The sequence below is a fragment of the Boleophthalmus pectinirostris genome, unplaced genomic scaffold, assembly GCF_026225935.1.
Source record: "Boleophthalmus pectinirostris isolate CB_2022bp ecotype Guang Dong unplaced genomic scaffold, ASM2622593v1 HiC_scaffold_3, whole genome shotgun sequence".
NCBI lineage: Eukaryota > Metazoa > Chordata > Actinopteri > Gobiiformes > Gobiidae > Boleophthalmus > Boleophthalmus pectinirostris.
The window spans coordinates 412,541-432,411 of NW_026571299.1; the positions used below are offsets into that span (position 1 = coordinate 412,541).

Sequence of the window (19,871 nt, forward strand, 5' to 3'; positions counted from 1 at the left end):
TTAGAGATTCAATGAGGATTCTAGTTTGGGAGAAGGAATAGTATTTGTAGTAGTAGTAGTAGTAGTATTGCAGTAGTAGTAGTAGTAGTATTTGTAGTAGTAGTAGTAGTAGTAGTAGTAGTAGTAGTAGTAGTAGTAGTAGTAGTAGTAGTTGCAGTAGTAGTAGTAGTAGTAGTATTAGTAGTAGTAGTAGTAGTAGTAGTATAGTAGTAGTAGTAGTTAGTAGTAGTAGTAGTAAGTAGTAGTAGTAGTAGTAGTAGTAGTAGTAGTAGTAGTAGTAGTAGTAGTAGTAGTAGTAGTAGTAGTAGTAGTATTTGTAGTAGTATTTGCAGTATTCGTACCTTCAGTTGTGTCTTGTTCGTTTAAGCTCCAGGAGCATCTGCTGTGAGGATCAACAGAACTAATCACACCCCGGATTATCCCAGAACTCAACCAGGACTAAACCAGGACTAAACCAGGACTCCAACTCAGGACTCAGGACTAACCAGGACCAGGACTAAACCAGGAACTGACAGGACTGAACCACTAAACCAGGAACCAGGTAAACAACCAGGACTGACTAAACCAGGACTGGAACCAGGACTAAACCAGGACTAAACCAGGACTAAACCAGAACCAGGACTAACCACCAACCAGGACTAAACCAGGACTAACTCAACCAGGACTAAACCAGGACTGAACCAGGACTCTAAACCAGGACTAACCAGGACTGAAACCAGGACTAAACCAGGACAAACCAGGACTAAACCAGGACTAAACCAGAACTCAACCAGGACCAGGACTAACCAGGACTAAACCAGGACTAAACCAGAGAACCAGGACTAAACCAGGACTAAACCAGGACTAAACCAGGACTAGGACTAAACCAGGACTAAACTAAACCAGGAACCAGGGACTAAACCAGGACTAAAACCAGGACTAACCACTAAACCAGGACTGGAACCAGGACTCCAGGACTAAACCAGGACTGTCGTAAACCAGGTTTTATTAGTTGCACTTTTACACACTGGAACATTTTAAATCTCAGTTTCACGTCAGAATCAAAACGACAAATAAAAAAACATTTTCTGTAAATTAAACCTTTTTTTTTTTTTTTAAACGAGACAATAAATAAAAACACAAAAATACAAAATAAAACGTTAAACCAAATGAAAAATGTAAACGACGACACGAAAACACCTGACGCCCAAACGACGGGAAACTGCTCCTGTCGCTTCAGAGTCCTGCACCTGATTCACTACATCCCCCACAATCCTCTGCTCCGTCCTAATGTGGTTTATACTGAGACTACATCCCCCACAATCCTCTGCTCCGTCCTAATGTGGTTTATACTGAGACTACATCCCCCACAATCCTCTGCTCCGTCCTAATGTGGTTTATACTGAGACTACATCTCCCACAATCCTCTGCTCTGTTCTGTTCTAATGCAGGTTTAGGCTGAGTTCTTCTGTCACACTGAAAACACTCTGTTCCACCTCGTGATGTCATCATGTGGTGAGACAGGAAGTGCTCCACTGTGTTTTTAAACTCCACACAGCTTCACTAGAATCACCTGGAACATCTCAGTCCTGGAGGATCTCGACTCAACTAAAGAGAAAAGGAACTGAGAACTAAACCAGGTCTAAACCAGGACTAAACCAGGTCTAAACCAGGTCTAAACCAGGTCTAAACCAGGTCTAAACCAGGTCTAAACCAGGTCTAAACCAGGACTAAACCAGGACTAAACCAGGTCTAAACGAGGTCTGAACCAGGACTAAACCAGGACCGAACCAGAACTAAACCAGAACTAAACCAGGACTAAACCAGGTCTAAACCAGAACTAAACCAGAACTAAACCAGGACTAAACCAGGACTGAACCAGAACTAAACCAGAACTAAACCAGGACTAAACCAGGTCTAAACCAGGTCTGAACCAGGTCTAAACCGGGACTAAACCGGGACTAAACCGGGACTAAACCAGGTCTAAACCAGGTCTAAACCGGGACTAACTCTGGTCCAGGTGGATTTGGGCAGAAGGAGAAAATCCCAACAGTGAAACTGAAGCTGTGATTTTAGTCGTGTGACTTTGGGCCTTGGGCGGAAACAGACACAAAAACACTTTAAATAAAACGAAAACTCTGACAAATATTAAAAATACAACATGAAGATTTAAACACTGTCAAATTATAACTTTAAAACAAATAAATACAAAATATAAATGTTAAATTCACAATAAAGATTCTGTTCAATGTTCAAATGATAAAAACAAAAAGAAACCCCATGAACACAGGGACCTGACACACGCGAGGAGGGACCTGACACACGCGAGGAGGGACCTGACACACAGTGACACACGCGAGGAGGGGACCTGACACACGCGAGGGAGGCCTGACACACGTGACACACGTGACACACACGCGAGGAGGACCTGACACACGCGAGGAGGGACCTGACACACGCGACCTGACACACGCGAGGAGGGACCTGACACACGCGAGGAGGGACCTGACACACACGGGAGGAGACCTGACACACAGGAGGAGGGACCTGTGACCTGACACACGTGACACACGTGACACACGTGGAGGCCCCTGACACACACGTGGAGGCCCTGACACACGTGGAGACCCCTGACACACGTGGAGACCCCTGACACACGTGGAGGCCCCTGACACACGTGGAGGCCCCTGACACACGTGGAGGCCCCTGACACACGTGGAGACCCCTGACACACGTGGAGACCCCTGACACACGTGGAGGCCCCTGACACACGTGGAGGCCCCTGACACACGTGGAGGCCCCTGACACACGTGGAGGTTACATAAAGAGTTTAACTCTCCAGAGTGAAACAGTAAAATCACTCCAGTTTGTTTCGTGCAGATAAAGGTGGATTAGTTTGGGCTCTTGTTGCTATGACGACGTCCCTTTGACCTTATTTGTCACTTCCTGTGCTCGGACTTGGTCAAGTTCAGACGATTTGTATTAAGAAAGTTTGATCATGATTTGAGTAAATTTCACTTGAGTAAAATAATCTGCCAAGAGGAAAAAGACTTTTTCTGCTTAAAATATAAAAACATTTCTTATTATTAGGGACGCAACAAAAAGGTAAATCTGGTGACATCGTATCGTCAAGTCTCACTATAATATCGTGGACTGTCACGATATATCGAATCACAAGTCTCTTTGTTGAAATGCAGGTTTATAAACACAGTGAACTACATTTCCCATGATTCATTTCAGCGCAGAAAACATGAAGAAACATGTTTTTGATTTGAATTCTTGGGATTATGACAGAAATAATTCACACCAAAATCTTGTCAGAGAATTTTAAAAACAGAAAAGTGTCTCATCTACAATTACATCAGCGTCTGTAAAATATCTTTAATAAATATCGTACCGAGAGATTTGGATAAACCGTTACATCCCGACTCGCCGCTTTTAAAAGAAGAAAAACAACAACTTTCTGCACTTTTTCATTTTACTCGTCAAGTTGAATCGAAATAAAGTCAGATGTTTTTAATTTAACTTGATGTTGTTGTTTTTTTTCTGTTTCTGTCTTTTGCTTTTACACGAAAACTTATTTTAGGCTCAAGATCCAAAGACAGAACAGGAAGTGCCAAATAAGGTCAAAGGGACGTTTTCTGAGCTCGGCGTTTGTCACGATATTTATTCACCTTCTGTTTCTGTTGGAGTAAAACTCTCATGTGGAATATTTCAGTCTTAGATTAAACATGTTCCACCAAAGGCCCTAAGCTGCAGACTCCAGGTGTTTTTTTTATTATTAAAGTCAAAACACAAAACCAAAAGTGTTTCCTGGAGCCGGTTTTGTGTCGCTGATGTAAACAAAACAAAACAAAACAAAAACAGGAATCATCTGAAACGTCTGAAACAACGTCCATCAGAAAAGAAAATCCTCCAGTCCTCAGACGTGTTTCATGAAGCCCAAGAGTCACGGATCAGGTCTGCGGAGCGGCGAGGTGGAGAGGTGGGCGGGTCACAAATCTCAAACGTCTCTGATTGGACAAACGGCTGCTCCACCCTCGACTCTGATTGGTCCAAGAGTCCGACGATTATAATAAAGATCAACCCCCATACGACGAGATCTGAACCAGGACTAAACCAGGACTAAACCAAGTCTGAACCAGGACTAAACCAGGACTAAACCAAGTCTGAACCAGGTCTAAACCAGGACTAAACCAAGTCTGAACCAGGTCTAAACCAAGTCTGAACCAGGTCTAAACCAGGTAAACCAAGTCTGAACCAGGTCTAAACCAGGACTAAACCAAGTCTGAACCTAAACCAGGACTAAACCAAGTCTGAACCAGGTCTAAACCAGGACTAAACCAAGTCTGAACCAGGTCTAAACCAGGACTAAACCAAGTCTGAACCAGGTCTAAACCAGGACTAAACCAAGTCTGAACCAGGTCTAAACCAGGACTAAACCAAGTCTGAACCAGGTCTAAACCGGGTCTAAACCAAGATTAAATTAGGACTAAACCAGGACTAAACCAAGTCTGAACCAGGCCTAAACCAGGACTAAACCAGGACTAAACCAGGACTAAACCAAGTCTGAACCAGGACTAAACCAGGACTAAACCAGGACTAAACCAAGTCTGAACCAGGTCTAAACCGGGTCTAAACCAGATTAAATTAGGACTAAACCAGGACTAAACCAGACTAAACCAAGTCTGAACCAGGTCTAAACCGGGTCTAAACCAAGATTAAATTAGGACTAAACCAGGTCTAAACTAGGACTAAACTAGACTAAAACCGTGTAAACAGGTCTAAACAGGACTAAACCAGTCTGAAACTAAACCAGGACTAAACCAGTCTGAAAGGTCTAAACAGTAAACCAAGTCTGACTCTAAAACCAGGACTAAACCAAGTCTGAACCAGGTCTAAACCAGGACTAAACCAAGTCTGAAACCAGGTCTAAACCAGGACTAAACCAAGTCTGAACCAGGACTAAACCAGGACTAAAACCAGTCTGAACCAGGTCTAAACCAAGTCTGAACCAGGTCTAAACCGGGTCTAAACCAAGATTAAATTAGGACTAAACCAGGACTAAACCAAGTCTGAACCAGGCCTAAACCAGGCCTAAACCAGGACTAAACCAGGACTAAACCAAGTCTGAACCAGGGACTAAACCAACTAAACCAGGACTAAACCAAGTCTGAACCAGGTCTAAACCAGGACTAAACCAAGTCTGAACCAGGTCTAAACCAGGACTAAACCAAGTCTGAACCAGGTCTAAACCGGGTCTAAACCAAGATTAAATTAGGACTAAACCAGGTCTAAACTAGGACTAAACTAGGACTAAAACCGGTGTAAACAAGGTCTAAACAGGTCTGAACCAGGACTAAACCAAAATTAAACCAGGTCTAAACCAGGACTAATCCGGGTTTAAACCAGGACTTAACCAGGTCTAAAACGGGTCTAGAACTGGTCTAATTCAGGTCTAAACCGAGTCTAAAACTGGACTAAACTGGACCAAAACTGGGACTGGGACCGAGTCTCAGACAGACTCAGTTCAGGCGTCAGATCTGAGTGTTTCAGCCGCTTCGTCCTCGTCGGTTCATCAGGACCTGTGAGTTTATACAGACAGGACCCACATGTCCCTGTCCACCTGCCGTCCACCTGCCGTTCACCTGCCGTTCACCTGCCGTCCACCTGCCGTTCACCTGCCGTTCACCTGCCGTTCACCTGCCGTTCACCTGTCCACGTGTCCCAAGTCCAATAATATCCACAGCGGAAAAAGCTCCAGGAAACCTCCACAACGAACAGAACCCACACCGTCCTCCTCCTGAGGCGACACCGGGAGGTTTGCGGTTCGATTCCCGGTGGGCGGAGCTCAGTATAAAGACATGCAGGGGGCGGGGTCACGGGGGGGTCAGGGGTCACGGGGCAAATGCACAAGTCCAGCCATAGGAGGAGCGTGCATCCGAACAAAACACCAACTCCATTTCACGCTTTTCGTTCCGTCCACACAAAAGTTCCTCGTGAAGAAAAAAAAACAAACGGGAAAGTTCATCGACTCGTCCCGAGAGATTCCCAACTCCTCGTCCATCTCCCCCGGCGACCCAGAAACATGCACACCGGGTCAAACGCGCCCGGAAACTCAGGTCCCGACCGAGACCAGACCGAGACCCGGAGAAGGTCCCGCTGCTCCTGAACCCGGACTCGCTGAGGGACGGTCAAGACGAGAGGATATTGATTTTTTTTTTTCTCTGGAATGTTCCACAGTGCGGCATTGAACCTTTCTATCTCCACGGAGACCAAACCGGACGCAGTTCCAGACCCCCAACCGAAAAGTTCCACAGTGCAGCTTTAAACTTATCCAAGCTTTACTGATCCACGAGGGAGGAGATTTTCCGCAGCTGGAACCCGGAACAGTTCTCGTGCGAGTCCCGGTTCTGCTGCGGGGGTTTCATCATCTTTTGCGTCTCTGTCCTGGTTCGAGTTTGTCTCATCGTCAATCTGTCCGTGTGTTTGAGACTCTGACTTGGTTCTGGTTCCGGTTCTGCGTTTGTCAAAGCGAGTCCCGCTCAGACTCGACCGAGCGTCTGGGAGCAGGTCTGCGGAGAAACGAGCTAACCAGCCCACGAAAAGTTCAAAAAACAGAGACGAAGATATGCAAACCCAATCGTAAACGTGCATCTTCAGGTCAGAGGTCAGAGGGTCTGGGCGAGGAGGGCGGTCGGGTCGGTGGGGGTTTGGTTGTGGTTTCGATTGTGGTTTTTGGTGAACTGGGTCAGAGGTTTGAGGTCACTGAATCTGGCTGTGGACAGTGCAGACGGGAGGGACTGTTGTGGTTTCGGTCGTGGTTTCAGCTGTAGTCGTGGTCTCGATGTACCTCAATCGTGGTCTCGTTGTGGTCTCAGTTGTGGTCTTGTGGTCTCAGTTGTGGTCTCAGTTGTGGTCTCAGTTGTGGTCTCGGCTGTAGTTTTTTGCTGTAGTGTCAGTTGTGGTCTCAGTTGTGGTCTCCTGTGGTCTCAGTTGTGGTCTCAGTTGTGGTCTCAGTTGTGGTCTCCTGTGGTCTCGGCTGCAGTTTTGTTTGTGGTCTCGCTGTGGTCTCACTTGTAGTTTTGGTTGTGGTCTCGGCTGTCATGCAGGTTGTGGTCTTGGTCGGTTGGGGTCTTGTTGTACCTCAGTCGTGGTCTCGTCGTGGTCTCGTCGTGGTCTCAGATGTAGTTTTGGCTGTAGTGTCAGTTGTGGTCTCGGTTGTGGTCTCGTTGTAGTTGTGGCCTCAGCCGTGGTCTTAGCTGTAGTTTAGTTTTGTGGTTTCGTTTTGTGGTCGCGGTGGTGGTCTCAGTTGTGGTTTCGACAGTCGTCTAGGTTGTCGTCTTTGTCGGTTGGGGTCTCGTCGTGGTCTCAGTCGTGGTCTCGGCTGTAGTTTTGGCTGTAGTGTCAGTTGTGGTCTCCTTGTACTTGTGGTCGTTGTGGTCTTAGCTGTAGTTTCGTTTTGTGGTTTCACTTTGTGGTCTCGTTTTGTGGTCTTGGCCACAGTCTCGGCTGCAGTTTCGTTTGTGGTCTCGGCCGTGGTCTCAGTTGCGGTTTCGACAGTCGTCCAGGTTGTGGTCTTCTTGTAGTCGTTGTAGTCTTAGCTCTAGTCTCATTTTGTGGTTTCATCTTGTGGTCTCGGCCACACTCTCCAGCTGCGGTTTTGTGGTCTCGTTGTGGTCTCGGCTGTAGTTTCGTTCGTGGTCTCGGCCGTCGTCTCTGTTCTGGTCTCGTTTGTGGTTTTTGGGTTATGTTGACGCTTGGCGAGCTGGGTCGGAGGTCGGGGGTCGGAGGTCGGTGTATCTGGCAGATCGTGGACGGTGGAAGGTCGATGGCGTCGGCCGTGGCGGTCGTGGTTGGGTTTGGCGAACGTGGGGGGCGAGGTCAGAGGTCAGAGATGGGCGCCTCCCGCAGGTCGTGGACGGTGGAAGGTCGTGCGGTAGTTCGGTTGTGGTTGGGTTCGGCAGGTTGTGGTGGGCGGGGACTGGGCGGTTCGGTCGTCGTGTTCGTTCGCGGCGGTCGGGGGTTTGGCCGACACGGGCGGGGTCAGGGGTCGGGGGTCACTGTATCTGGCAGGCTGTGGACGGCGCGGACTGGCAGCACATACAGGTGGGGTTGACAGACTTGGGCGGGATCAGGTCCAGGTCCTCGTCGTCGGGGATTTCGTCCAGTCGGTATCCGTCCTTCAGCAGCTGGATGTTCAGGTCCTGGTTTATTTGCTGAAAGAAGCAGAGAAGTTTAAACCAGAAGAACCAGAAGAACCTGCAGAGTCCCTCAAAAACACTTTTCTCCACGGAGATGTTGCTGCTTTGTCTGGAAAGTTTCACAGTGCGGCATTAAACCTCAATAAAATGTAAAGTAGAGATGTTTAAAGTCACACTCGCCACGTTTACAGGATGTTTTTTAATTATAAATTAATTGTTCTGAATCAAATAGTTTATTCTCCTTGGATTTTAATTTTAAGTTAGATTTTTTTTTGATGGAAAGCTTATGGAAATAATAATTCTAAATTCTAAACACATTAAGGTCACGTTTAGACTGAAAACGATTTGAGTCCAGACCCGTCGTTTCTGTTTCCGTTCCGTCAATCGCCAATAAAACACCAGAACTCCACTTTAAAATCTCACACACATTTTACTCCAAAAACACTTTTTTTTATCCAGATCGACCCAGTTTGTAACTTCTGCTTGTTTATTTTCCTCACGTCCCGTTAGCTCCACCTACTGGAAACAAACTGAACATTTTCTCTCCCAGAATTTACACGTAACAAAAACCTTAAAAGAAGAAAATATCATAACCCAGAAAACACATCAACGTACAAAAACTGAACAATTAATGAATCTATTTATTCTTCTTGGAAAACACCACATACTTATTTTCCTCTTCTACTAATAGAAATAAATCATCACTTTCAATCGATCCGACATTTATCCTGCAAAAAGGAAACGTCAAGAACCAACATCTACAGAGAAACAACTCATCTCAGTTCAGTTTCTCTGATCTTTACCTTCTTTCTTGGGTTTTTTGTTGTTTTTTTGTTCTGGTTTCATTGAATCTGAATGTGTTTTATGTGTGTGTGGTGTATAATATTGTATATATAATAATTCAAAAAAAAAAAACGTTATTAGTTTGTACAACTAGAAATGAAAACAAAATGTCCTTACTTTACAATGACAATTTTATTTTATTTTATTTTTTTAGTTTATTTCACACGATCATAAACGATAAACTTTTATGTTTTCGTTAACATTATTATTAGTTTTCAAGACCATAAACGAAAGACAAATAATCCTTACATTTTTTTTATTTTATATGTGTGTGTGTGTGTGTGTGTGTGTGTATATATATATATATATATATATATATATATATATATATATATATATATATGTGTGTGTATATAGATGTATGTGTATAAAACTAGAATTGATTAACTAAAAAAAAAAAAAAAAAAAAAAACAGTAACACAAAACCTCCTGAAACACTCGTCACATGACCAGACCAGCGTCACGTCGTCATGTGGGAGATAAAAACAAGCGGAACATCGTGTCTGAAGTCGCAGCAGCTGATTTCGAGCTGAGGAAAATGTAAAGCGTGAAAGTTGTGAGTATTTTTATCTCCACTGATTCCTGTTTGTCTCTGGTTTGTCACGAGCCCAGAGAATCAGAAGGAGCGAGTCACAGAGACACAGAGTCCGACAAGAACCAGACTCCAGCTCCTACAGCAGAGGATCAGAGTTTTCAGGAGTCCCACAGTCCCCGTCACGTCTGGACCGACATGAACTGGTGGAGCTGGAGGCACCAGATCGTTCAGACTCTGGAGACGCTTTCCATCAGATTAGTACGGAAGCCGAGAGGGTCACAACAAACGCAAACGCCGCAACAAATACAAATGCCACAACACAAACGCAAAAGCCACAACAAACCAAAAAAAAACACAACGGAAATGACCACGGGACAAACGCCTCAACAAATACAAACGACACAACACAAACGCAAAAGCCACAACACATTAAAAAGCCACAACACATTAAAAAGCCACAACACATTAAAAAGCCACAACACATTAAAAAGCCACAACAGACCTGATTGGACAGAGACACCAACGGATTTACGTCTTTGTGAAGAAAACACAAACTTTATCTGCTCCCGGGACCAAACCAGGACTAAACCAGGACCAAACCAGGATCGAACCAGGATCGAACCAGCTCCCGCTCACAAATCCAAAGAGATGTGGATCAAAGTCCTGAGACAGGACTAGGACTGGACCTGGACCTGGACCAGGACCAGAAGGACGACACGACGAGCCTGAAGCACCAGCAGCATTTTAACAACAACAAACTGTGTCGTTCATTCCTTCGTTTCTCAATATAAAACCAAAAATAAGAAAACAAAAAAACTACTTTTCTTCATTATTTGTGGGACCAGAGGGGGACTGAGTCCCAGACCAGACTGGGACCAGACTGAGACTGAGACCAAGAGGAGAGCAGGACCAGACCAGAGGCTCAGAGCCCACAGCAAAGCCGGAGCTCGAGGCCGAGGCTCGGACCCGCGGAGGCTCAGAGTCAAAGCTTGGAGCCCAGTCTGGTCCCAGTCTGGTCCCAGTCTGGTCCCAGTCTGCTCCCAGTCTGGTCCCAGTCTGCTCCCAGTCTGGTCCTGAACCTGGATCAGTCCTGGTTCAGTTCGGCATCACGGTCACAGAAGTCCCGTCGGACACGTCGTTATACGTTTTTTCCATTTTTCATTTAAACACAAAATCAAAAACTGAAAAAACAAATCGTTATGTTTTTTTTTTTTCATTTTGGTTTTGGAGACAAATAACAAAGAAAACTGTTGTTTTTTCATTTTCTTATTTTTGGTTTTACATTGAAAAACGACTGAACGAACGACACAGATTAAGAACAAACCACAAACAGGATCCAGGAAACAAATTCACTCACATTTAAAATCAGAACAAAACAAACATTTCACTGTTAAAATTAAATCACAATCAACATTTTCATTTAAAAACGAATTCAGTTTGATTCAGAATTAAATTATTTTCATTTGGAATTAAATCTCTGGTGTAAACGTGGCGACTGGTTTGGTGGAACGTTCCAGACAGAGCAGCGACGTCTCCATAGAAACAAGGTGGTGACGGACGTTCAAACAGAAAAGTTACACAGTGCAGCTTTAAATGTGACAGGAAAAAGGGCCAAAAGGAAAAAAATGAAATCAGAGACGTTCTGCTGATGATGATGAGGATGAGGAGGAGGAGATGTGTGAAGATGATCCAGGTCTGATCTGTGAACCCGCGTGACTCCAGAAGAAACAAGTCCAAAGACGGAGATAAACCCACCGAGTGAAGATCGAGACGGTTTGAACCTAAAACCCAACACCTGCACCAATCCTGGACACTCCCGAACTTCCACATGAGCCTGAACTTCTACTGACAAAGACAAGAACTTAGACTCGAGGAGCACGTCTGGAAACCTGCGCTGAAACTTCCCGTGTGTTTCCAGACTTACGACGGTGAACGGAACCCAAAGGAAGTTTCATCACGTCTTTCCAAACGTCTTCGTGGTTTGTGACGTAAACGTGAATCGCAGACGGAACAATAATCCCAGACGTGTCGTGGCTCTTCACTCTGGACCTGCTGCTGTGAGGAACACGAGAACTTCCTGTTTAGAACTTCAGCAGCTGGAACGTTCGACGTGAACGTTTATACGAACAGGAGACGGTGAAACTCTCGCTCTGTCTCCGCTTCATGGGTCTGAGTTTGTTTGGTTCTAAAGGTTCTAATGGGTTCTACAGAGTTTATGGTTCTGATGGTTCTGTTCTGATGGTTCTGTGGTGGGTTCTGATGGTTCTGTGGTGGGTTCTGGGGTCTGTGGTGGGTTCTGATGGTTCTGTGGTGGGTTCTGATGGTTCTGTGGGGGTTCTGATGGGTCTGTGGGGGTTCTGATGGTCTGTGGTTCTGATGGTCTGTGGTGGGTTCTGATGGTCTGTGGTGGGTTCTGATGGTCTGTGGTGGGTTCTGGTGGGTTCTGTGGTGGGTTCTGATGGTTCTGTGGTGGGTTCTGATGGTTCTGTGGTGGGTTCTGATGGTTCTGATGGTTCTGTGGTGGGTTCTGATGGTTCTGTGGTGGGTTCTGATGGTTCTGTGGTGGGTTCTGATGGGTCTGTGGTGGGTTCTGATGGTTCTGTGGTGGGTTCTGATGGGTCTGTGGTGGGTTCTGATGGTTCTGTGGTGGGTTCTGATGGTGTGGTGGGTCTGATGGTTCTGTGGTGGGTGGGTTCTGGATGGTTCTGTGGTGGGTTCTGATGGTTCTGTGGTGGGTTCTGATGGTTCTGTGGTGGGTTCTGTGGTGGGTTCTGATGGTTCTGTGGTGGGTTTCTGTGGTGGGTTCTGATGGTTCTGTGGTGGGTTTCTGTGGTGGGTTCTGATGGTTCTGTGGTGGGTTCTGTGGGTGGTTCTGATGGTTCTGGTGGTTCTGTGGTTCTGATGGTTCTGATGGTTCTGTGGTGGGTTCTGATGGTTCTGTGGTGGGTTCTGTGGTGGGTTCTGATGGTTCTGTGGTGGGTTCTGATGGTGGTTCTGTGATGGTTCTGTGGTGGGTTCTGTGGTTCTGGGTTCTGATGGTTCTGATGGTTGTGTGAGTTAAACCAAAGTAAAGTTGTGTGTACCTGCTCCCTCAGACATCTCACCTCGGCCGACGAGTATCCGGACGAAGAATATCTGGACACGTCGAAGTCGTCGTCACTGGAACAACACAGACAATTAGAACGCTAATGCTAATTAGAACAATGTTCCTCAGTGTTCCCCAGTGTTCCTTCAGTGTTCCAGTGTTCTTCAGTGTTCCTCAGTGTTCCTCAGTGTTCCTTCAGTGTTCCCCAGTGTTCCTTCAGTGTTCCTTCAGTGTTCCTCAGTGTTCAGTGTTCCCTCAGTGTTCCTTCAGTGTTCCCCAGTGTTCCTTCAGTGTTCCTTCAGTGTTCCCTCAGTGTTCCCCAGTGTTCCCAGTGTTCCTTCAGTGTTCCCCAGTGTTCCTTCAGTGTTCCTTCAGTGTTCCCCAGTGTTCCTTCAGTGTTCCTTCAGTGTTCCCTCAGTGTTCCTTCAGTGTTCCCTCAGTGTTCCTTCAGTGTTCCCTCAGTGTTCCCTCAGTGTTCCTCAGTGTTCCCGTGTTCCCTCAGTGTTCCTCAGTTCCCTCAGTGTTCCCTCAGTGTTCCTCAGTGTTCCTCAGTGTTCCCTTCAGTGTTCCCTCAGTGTTCCTCAGTGTTCCCTCAGTGTTCCTTCAGTGTTCCCTCAGTGTTTTCCTCAGTGTTCCCAGTGTTCCCTCAGTGTTCCTCAGTGTTCCTCAGTGTTCCTCAGTGTTCCCTCAGTGTTCCCTCAGTGTTCCTTCAGTGTTCCCTCAGTGTTCCCTCAGTGTTCCTTCAGTGTTCCTCAGTGTTCCTCAGTGTTCCCAGTGTTCCCTCAGTGTTCCTCAGTGTTCCCTCAGTGTTCCTCAGTGTTCCCTCAGTGTTTCCCTCAGTGTTCTTCAGTGTTCCTTCAGTGTTCCTTCAGTGTTCCCTCAGTGTTCCCTTCAGTGTTCCCTTCAGTGTTCCCTCAGTGTTCCCTCAGTGTTCCCCAGTGTTCCCTCAGTGTTCCTCAGTGTTCCTCAGTGTTCCCTCAGTGTTCCTCAGTGTTTCCCTCAGTCAGTGTCCTCAGTGTTCCCTCAGTGTTCCCTCAGTGTTCCCTGTGTTCCTCAGTGTTCCCTCAGTGTTCCCTCAGTGTTCCCCAGTGTTCCCTCAGTGTCCCTCAGTGTTCCTCCCCTCAGTGTTCCTCAGTGTCCCTTCCCTCAGTGTTCCTTCAGTGTTCCCTCAGTGTCCCTCAGTGTTCAGTGTTCCCTCAGTGTTCTTCAGTGTTCCCTCAGTGTTCCTTCAGTGTTCCCTCAGTGTTCTTCAGTGTTCCAGTGTTCAGTGTTCCTGTTCGTGTTTCACTTCTGTGTGTTCCTCAGTGTTCCCTCAGTGTTCCTCAGTGTTCCTCAGTGAACCTGAGTTCTCACCTGTCTGTGTCCAGAGCCACCAGAGGTTTCTCATCTGGACTCTGGTCTAAAGACGAGTATCCTTTATTTGGAACCACCAACCTGAAAGAGAAGAACAGAGAAGAACAGAAGAAGAACAGAGAGAAGAACAGAGAAGAACAGAGAGAAGAACAGAGAAGAACAGAGAAGAACAGAGAGAAGAGAAGAGAAAGAGAGAGAGAGACAGAGAGAAGAACAGAGAAGAACAGAGACAGAGAAGAGACAGAGAGAAGAACAGAGAAGAACAGAGAGAACAGAGAGAAGAAAGAGAAGAACAGAGACAGAGAGAAGAGAGAAAGACAGAGAAGAACAGAGAAGAACAGAGAGAGAAGAACAGAGAAAGAACAGAGAAGAACAGAGAGAAGAAGAGAGAGAAGAACAGAGAAGAAACAGAGAGAACAGAGGAGAAGACAGAGAGAGAGAAGAACAGAGAAGAACAGAGAAAGAACAGAGAAGAACAGAGAGAACAGAGAAGAACAGAGAGAAGAACAGAGAGAGAAGAGACAGAGAGAAAGAAAAGAGAGAGAAGAAGAAAGAGAGAGAAGACAGAGAAGAGAAGAGAGAGAGAACAGAGAAGAACAGAGAGAAGAACAGAGAGAAGAACAGAGAGAACAGAGAGAAAGAACAGAGAAGAACAGAGAAGAACAGACAAGAACAGAAGAGACAGAGAAGAACAGAGAGGAAAGAGAGAAGACAGAGAAGAACAGAGAGAAGAACAGAGAAAAGAACAGAGAAGAACAGAGAGAAGAACAGAGAAGAACAGAGAAGAACAGAGAAGAACAGAGAGAAGAACAGAGAGAAGAACAGAGAAGAACAGAGAGAAGAACAGAGAGAAGAACAGAGAAGAACAGAGAAGAACAGAGAGAAGAACAGAGAGAAGAACAGAGAAGAACAGAGAAGAACAGAGAGAAGAACAGAGAGAAGAACAGAGAGAAGAACAGAAGAAGAACAGAGAGAACAGAGAAGAAGAGAAGAACAGAGAGAAGACAGAGAGAAGAACAGAGAAGACAGAGAAGAACAGAGAAGAACAGAGACAGAGAGAAGAAACAGAGAAGAACAGAGAAGAACAGAGAGAAGAAGAGAGAGAACAGAGAAGAACAGAGAGAAGAACAGAGAAGAACAGAGAAGAACAGAGAGAAGAACAGAGAAGAACAGAGAGAAGAACAGAGAGAACAACAGAGAAGAACAGAGAGAAGAACAGAGAAGAACAGAGAAGAACAGAGAAGAACAGAGAAGAAAGAGAAGAACAGAGAGAAGAACAGAGAGAACAGAGAGAAGAACAGAGAAGAGAAGACAGAGAAGACAGAGAAGAACAGAGAGAAGAACAGAGAAGAAGAGAGTCGGTGGAGAGACGGGAACAGAAGAAGAGACAGTTGTTTGTTTGTTTGTTTGTTGTAGTTACACATCGTTTCATGAACCAACACACTTCTGCTCATTCTGATTATAGTTGTGTGTAGTTGTGTGTGTAGTTGTGTGTGTAGTTGTGTGTAGTTGTGTGTAGTTGTGTGTAGTTGTGTGTAGTTGTGTAGTTGTGTGTTGTGTTGTGTGTGTAGTTGTGTGTAGTTGTGTGTGTAGTTGTGTGTGTGTGTGTAGTTGTGTGTAGTTGTGTGTGTAGTTGTGTGTAGTTGTGTGTGTAGTTGTGTGTGTAGTTGTGTGTAGTTGTGTGTGTAGTTGTGTGTAGTTGTGTGTAGTTGTGTGTGTTGTGTGTGTAGTTGTGTGTAGTTGTGTGTGTAGTTTGTGTGTAGTTGTGTGTGTAGTTGTGTGTAGTTGTGTGTAGTTGTGTGTGTAGTTGTGTGTGTAGTTGTGTGTAGTTGTGTGTAGTTGTGTGTGTAGTTGTGTGTAGTTGTGTAGTTGTGTGTGTAGTTGTGTGTAGTTGTGTGTAGTTGTGTGTAGTTGTGTGTAGTTGTGTGTAGTTGTGTGTGTAGTTGTGTGTGTAGTTGTGTGTAGTTGTGTGTAGTTGTGTGTGTTGTGTGTGTGTAGTTGTGTGTAGTTGTGTGTGTTGTAGTTGTGTGTAGTTGTGTGTAGTTGTGTGTAGTTGTGTGTGTAGTTGTGTGTGTGTTGTGTGTAGTTGTGTGTGTAGTTGTGTGTGTGTGTGTGTGTGTAGTTGTGTGTGTAGTTGTGTGTGTAGTTGTGTGTAGTTGTGTAGTTGTGTGTTGTAGTGTGTGTAGTTTGTGTGTGTTGTGTGTGTAGTTGTGTGTGTAGTTGTGTGTAGTTGTGTGTGTGTGTAGTTGTGTGTAGTTGTGTGTAGTTGTGTGTGTAGTTGTGTGTAGTGTAGTTGTGTGTAGTTGTGTGTAGTTGTGTGTAGTTGTGTGTAGTTGTGTGTAGTTGTGTAGTTGTGTGTAGTTGTGTGTGTTGTGTGTAGTTGTGTGTGTGTGTAGTTGTGTGTGTAGTTGTGTGTAGTTGTGTGTGTAGTTGTGTGTAGTTGTGTGTAGTTGTGTGTGTAGTTGTGTGTGTTGTGTGTGTAGTTGTGTGTAGTTGTGTGTAGTGTGTGTGTAGTTGTGTGTAGTTGTGTGTGTAGTTGTGTGTAGTTGTGTGTGTAGTTGTGTGTGTAGTTGTGTGTGTAGTTGTGTGTGTAGTTGTGTGTAGTTGTGTGTAGTTGTGTGTAGTTGTGTAGTTGTGTGTGTTGTGTGTAGTTGTGTGTGTGTGTGTGTAGTTGTGTGTAGTTGTGTGTGTGTGTGTAGTTGTGTGTAGTTGTGTGTGTAGTTGTGTGTGTAGTTGTGTGTAGTTGTGTGTAGTTGTGTGTTGTGTGTGTAGTTGTGTGTAGTTGTGTGTAGTTGTGTGTTGTAGTTGTGTGTGTGTAGTTGTGTGTAGTTGTGTGTAGTTGTGTGTAGTAGTTGTGTGTAGTTGTGTGTAGTTGTGTGTAGTTGTGTGTAGTTGTGTGTAGTTGTGTGTAGTTGTGTGTAGTTGTGTGTAGTTGTGTGTAGTTGTGTGTAGTTGTGTGTAGTTGTGTGTAGTTGTGTGTAGTTGTGTGTGTAGTTGTGTGTAGTTGTGTGTAGTTGTGTGTGTGTGTGTAGTTGTGTGTAGTTGTGTGTGTTGTGTGTAGTTGTGTGTGTAGTTGTGTGTAGTTGTGTGTAGTTGTGTGTGTAGTTGTGTGTAGTTGTGTGTTGTAGTTGTGTGTGTGTGTAGTTGTGTGTAGTTGTGTGTGTAGTTGTGTGTAGTTGTGTGTAGTTGTGTGTAGTTGTGTGTGTTGTGTGTAGTTGTGTGTAGTTGTGTGTGTTGTGTGTGTAGTTGTGTGTAGTTGTGTGTAGTTGTGTGTAGTTGTGTGTAGTTGTGTGTAGTTGTGTGTAGTTGTGTGTAGTTGTGTGTAGTTGTGTGTGTTGTGTAGTTGTGTGTGTGTAGTTGTGTGTGTAGTTGTGTGTAGTTGTGTGTGTGTAGTTGTGTGTAGTTGTGTGTGTGTAGTTGTGTGTAGTTGTGTGTAGTTGTGTGTGTGTGTAGTTGTGTGTGTAGTTGTGTGTGTAGTTGTGTGTAGTTGTGTGTAGTTGTGTGTAGTTGTGTGTAGTTGTGTGTGTTGTGTGTTGTGTGTAGTTGTGTGTGTAGTTGTGTGTAGTTGTGTGTGTAGTTGTGTGTAGTTGTGTGTAGTTGTGTGTAGTTGTGTGTAGTTGTGTGTAGTTGTGTGTAGTTGTGTGTAGTTGTGTGTGTAGTTGTGTGTGTAGTTGTGTGTAGTTGTGTGTGTTGTGTGTAGTTGTGTGTAGTTGTGTGTGTAGTTGTGTGTAGTTGTGTGTGTAGTTGTGTGTGTAGTTGTGTGTGTAGTTGTGTGTAGTTGTGTGTGTAGTTGTGTAGTTGTGTGTGTGTAGTTGTGTTGTGTGTAGTGTGTGTGTAGTTGTGTGTGTAGTTGTGTGTAGTTGTGTGTGTAGTTGTGTGTGTAGTTGTGTGTGTTGTGTGTGTGTGTGTTGTGTGTGTAGTTGTGTGTAGTGTTGTGTGTAGTTGTGTGTAGTTGTGTGTGTAGTTGTGTGTAGTTGTGTGTAGTTGTGTGTGTGTGTGTAGTTGTGTGTTGTAGTTGTGTGTGTGTGTAGTTGTGTGTAGTTGTGTGTGTTGTGTAGTTGTGTGTGTAGTTGTGTGTAGTTGTGTGTGTGTAGTTGTGTGTAGTTGTGTGTAGTTGTGTGTAGTTGTGTGTAGTTGTGTGTGTAGTTGTGTGTGTGTAGTTGTGTGTGTGTAGTTGTGTGTGTAGTTGTGTGTGTAGTTGTGTGTAGTTGTGTGTAGTTGTGTGTAGTTGTGTAGTTGTGTGTGTTGTGTGTAGTTGTGTGTAGTTGTGTGTAGTTGTGTGTTGTGTGTGTAGTTGTGTGTGTAGTTGTGTGTAGTTGTGTGTAGTTGTGTGTAGTTGTGTGTAGTTGTGTGTAGTTGTGTGTGTTGTGTGTGTAGTTGTGTGTAGTTGTGTGTAGTTGTGTGTAGTTGTGTGTAGTTGTGTGTAGTTGTGTGTAGTTGTGTGTAGTTGTGTGTGTAGTTGTGTGTAGTTGTGTGTGTAGTTGTGTGTGTGTGTGTAGTTGTGTGTAGTTGTGTGTGTAGTTGTGTGTAGTTGTGTGTAGTTGTGTGTGTAGTTGTGTGTAGTTGTGTGTAGTAGTTGTGTGTGTAGTTGTGTGTAGTTGTGTGTAGTTGTGTGTAGTTGTGTGTTGTAGTTGTGTGTAGTTGTGTGTAGTTGTGTAGTTGTGTGTGTAGTTGTGTGTAGTTGTGTGTGTGTGTGTGTTGTGTGTAGTTGTGTGTAGTTGTGTGTAGTTGTGTGTAGTTGTGTGTGTAGTTGTGTGTAGTTGTGTAGTTGTGTGTGTAGTTGTGTGTAGTTGTGTGTAGTTGTGTGTAGTTGTGTAGTTGTGTGTAGTTGTGTGTAGTTGTGTGTAGTTGTGTGTAGTGTGTAGTTGTGTGTAGTTGTGTGTAGTTGTGTGTAGTTGTGTGTAGTTGTGTGTGTAGTTGTGTGTGTGTGTAGTTGTGTGTGTGTGTGTAGTTGTGTGTGTAGTTGTGTGTAGTTGTGTGTAGTTGTGTGTAGTTGTGTGTAGTTGTGTGTAGTTGTGTAGTTGTGTGTAGTGTGTGTGTGTGTGTAGTAGTTGTGTGTAGTTGTGTGTAGTTGTGTGTGTTGTGTGTGTAGTTGTGTGTAGTTGTGTGTAGTTGTGTGTAGTTGTGTGTGTGTAGTTAGTTGTGTGTGTTGTGTGTAGTTGTGTGTAGTTGTGTGTAGTTGTGTGTAGTAGTGTGTGTTGTGGTAGTTGTGTGTGTTGTGTGTGTGTAGTTGTGTGTTAGTTGTGTGTGTAGTTGTGTGTGTAGTTGTGTGTAGTTGTGTGTAGTTGTGTGTAGTTGTGTGTAGTTGTGTGTAGTTGTGTGTAGTTGTGTGTAGTTGTGTGTGTGTGTGTTGTGTGTAGTTGTGTGTAGTTGTGTGTAGTTGTGTGTGGTTGTGTGTAGTTGTGTGTGTTGGTAGTTGTGTGTAGTTGTGTGTAGTTGTGTGTAGTTGTGTGTAGTAGTTGTGTGTAGTTGTGTGTAGTTGTGTTGTGTAGTTGTGTAGTGTGTAGTTTGTGTGTAGTTGTGTGTAGTTGTGTGTGTTAGTTGTGTGTAGTTGTGTGTTGTGTGTTGTGTGTAGTTGTGTGTAGTTGTGTGTTAGTTGTTAGTTGTGTGTAGTTGTGTTGTGTAGTTGTGTGTTTGTGTGTAGTTGTGTGTAGTTGTGTGTGTGTGTGTAGTTGTGTGTAGTTGTGTGTAGTTGTGTGTGTGTGTGTGTGTTGTGTGTAGTTGTGTGTAGTTGTGTGTGTAGTTGTGTAGTTGTGTGTGTAGTTGTGTGTTTGTGTGTGTAGTTGTGTGTGTGTGTTGTGTGTGTAGTTGTGTGTAGTTGTGTGTAGTTTGTGTGTAGTTGTGTGTAGTTGTGTGTAGTTGTGTGTAGTTG

At 44.7% G+C, this 19,871-nt stretch overlaps 2 protein-coding genes across 2 annotated transcripts in view; both read right to left on the reverse strand.

Annotated features, from left to right (window-relative positions):
- The window catches only part of zgc:109965 (Nicalin-1-like), a 9,109-nt gene extending 2,473 nt beyond the window's left edge, over window positions 1–6,636 (reverse strand). The window contains exon 1 of the mRNA XM_055160980.1: window positions 6,328–6,636. Coding sequence (XP_055016955.1) covers window positions 6,328–6,636 — 309 coding nt within the window. The remainder of the gene's footprint in view (window positions 1–6,327) is intronic.
- A 300-nt stretch (window positions 6,637–6,936) lies between these two features.
- On the reverse strand, window positions 6,937–14,088 carry fam219aa (family with sequence similarity 219 member Aa; the record flags this gene model as incomplete). Its single annotated transcript, XM_055160981.1, has 3 exons — window positions 6,937–8,198; window positions 12,645–12,720; window positions 14,000–14,088. Coding segments are annotated over 3 exons (324 nt in total), but the record flags the coding sequence as incomplete, so codon positions are not given.
- Between the last annotated feature and the right edge of the window lie 5,783 nt (window positions 14,089–19,871).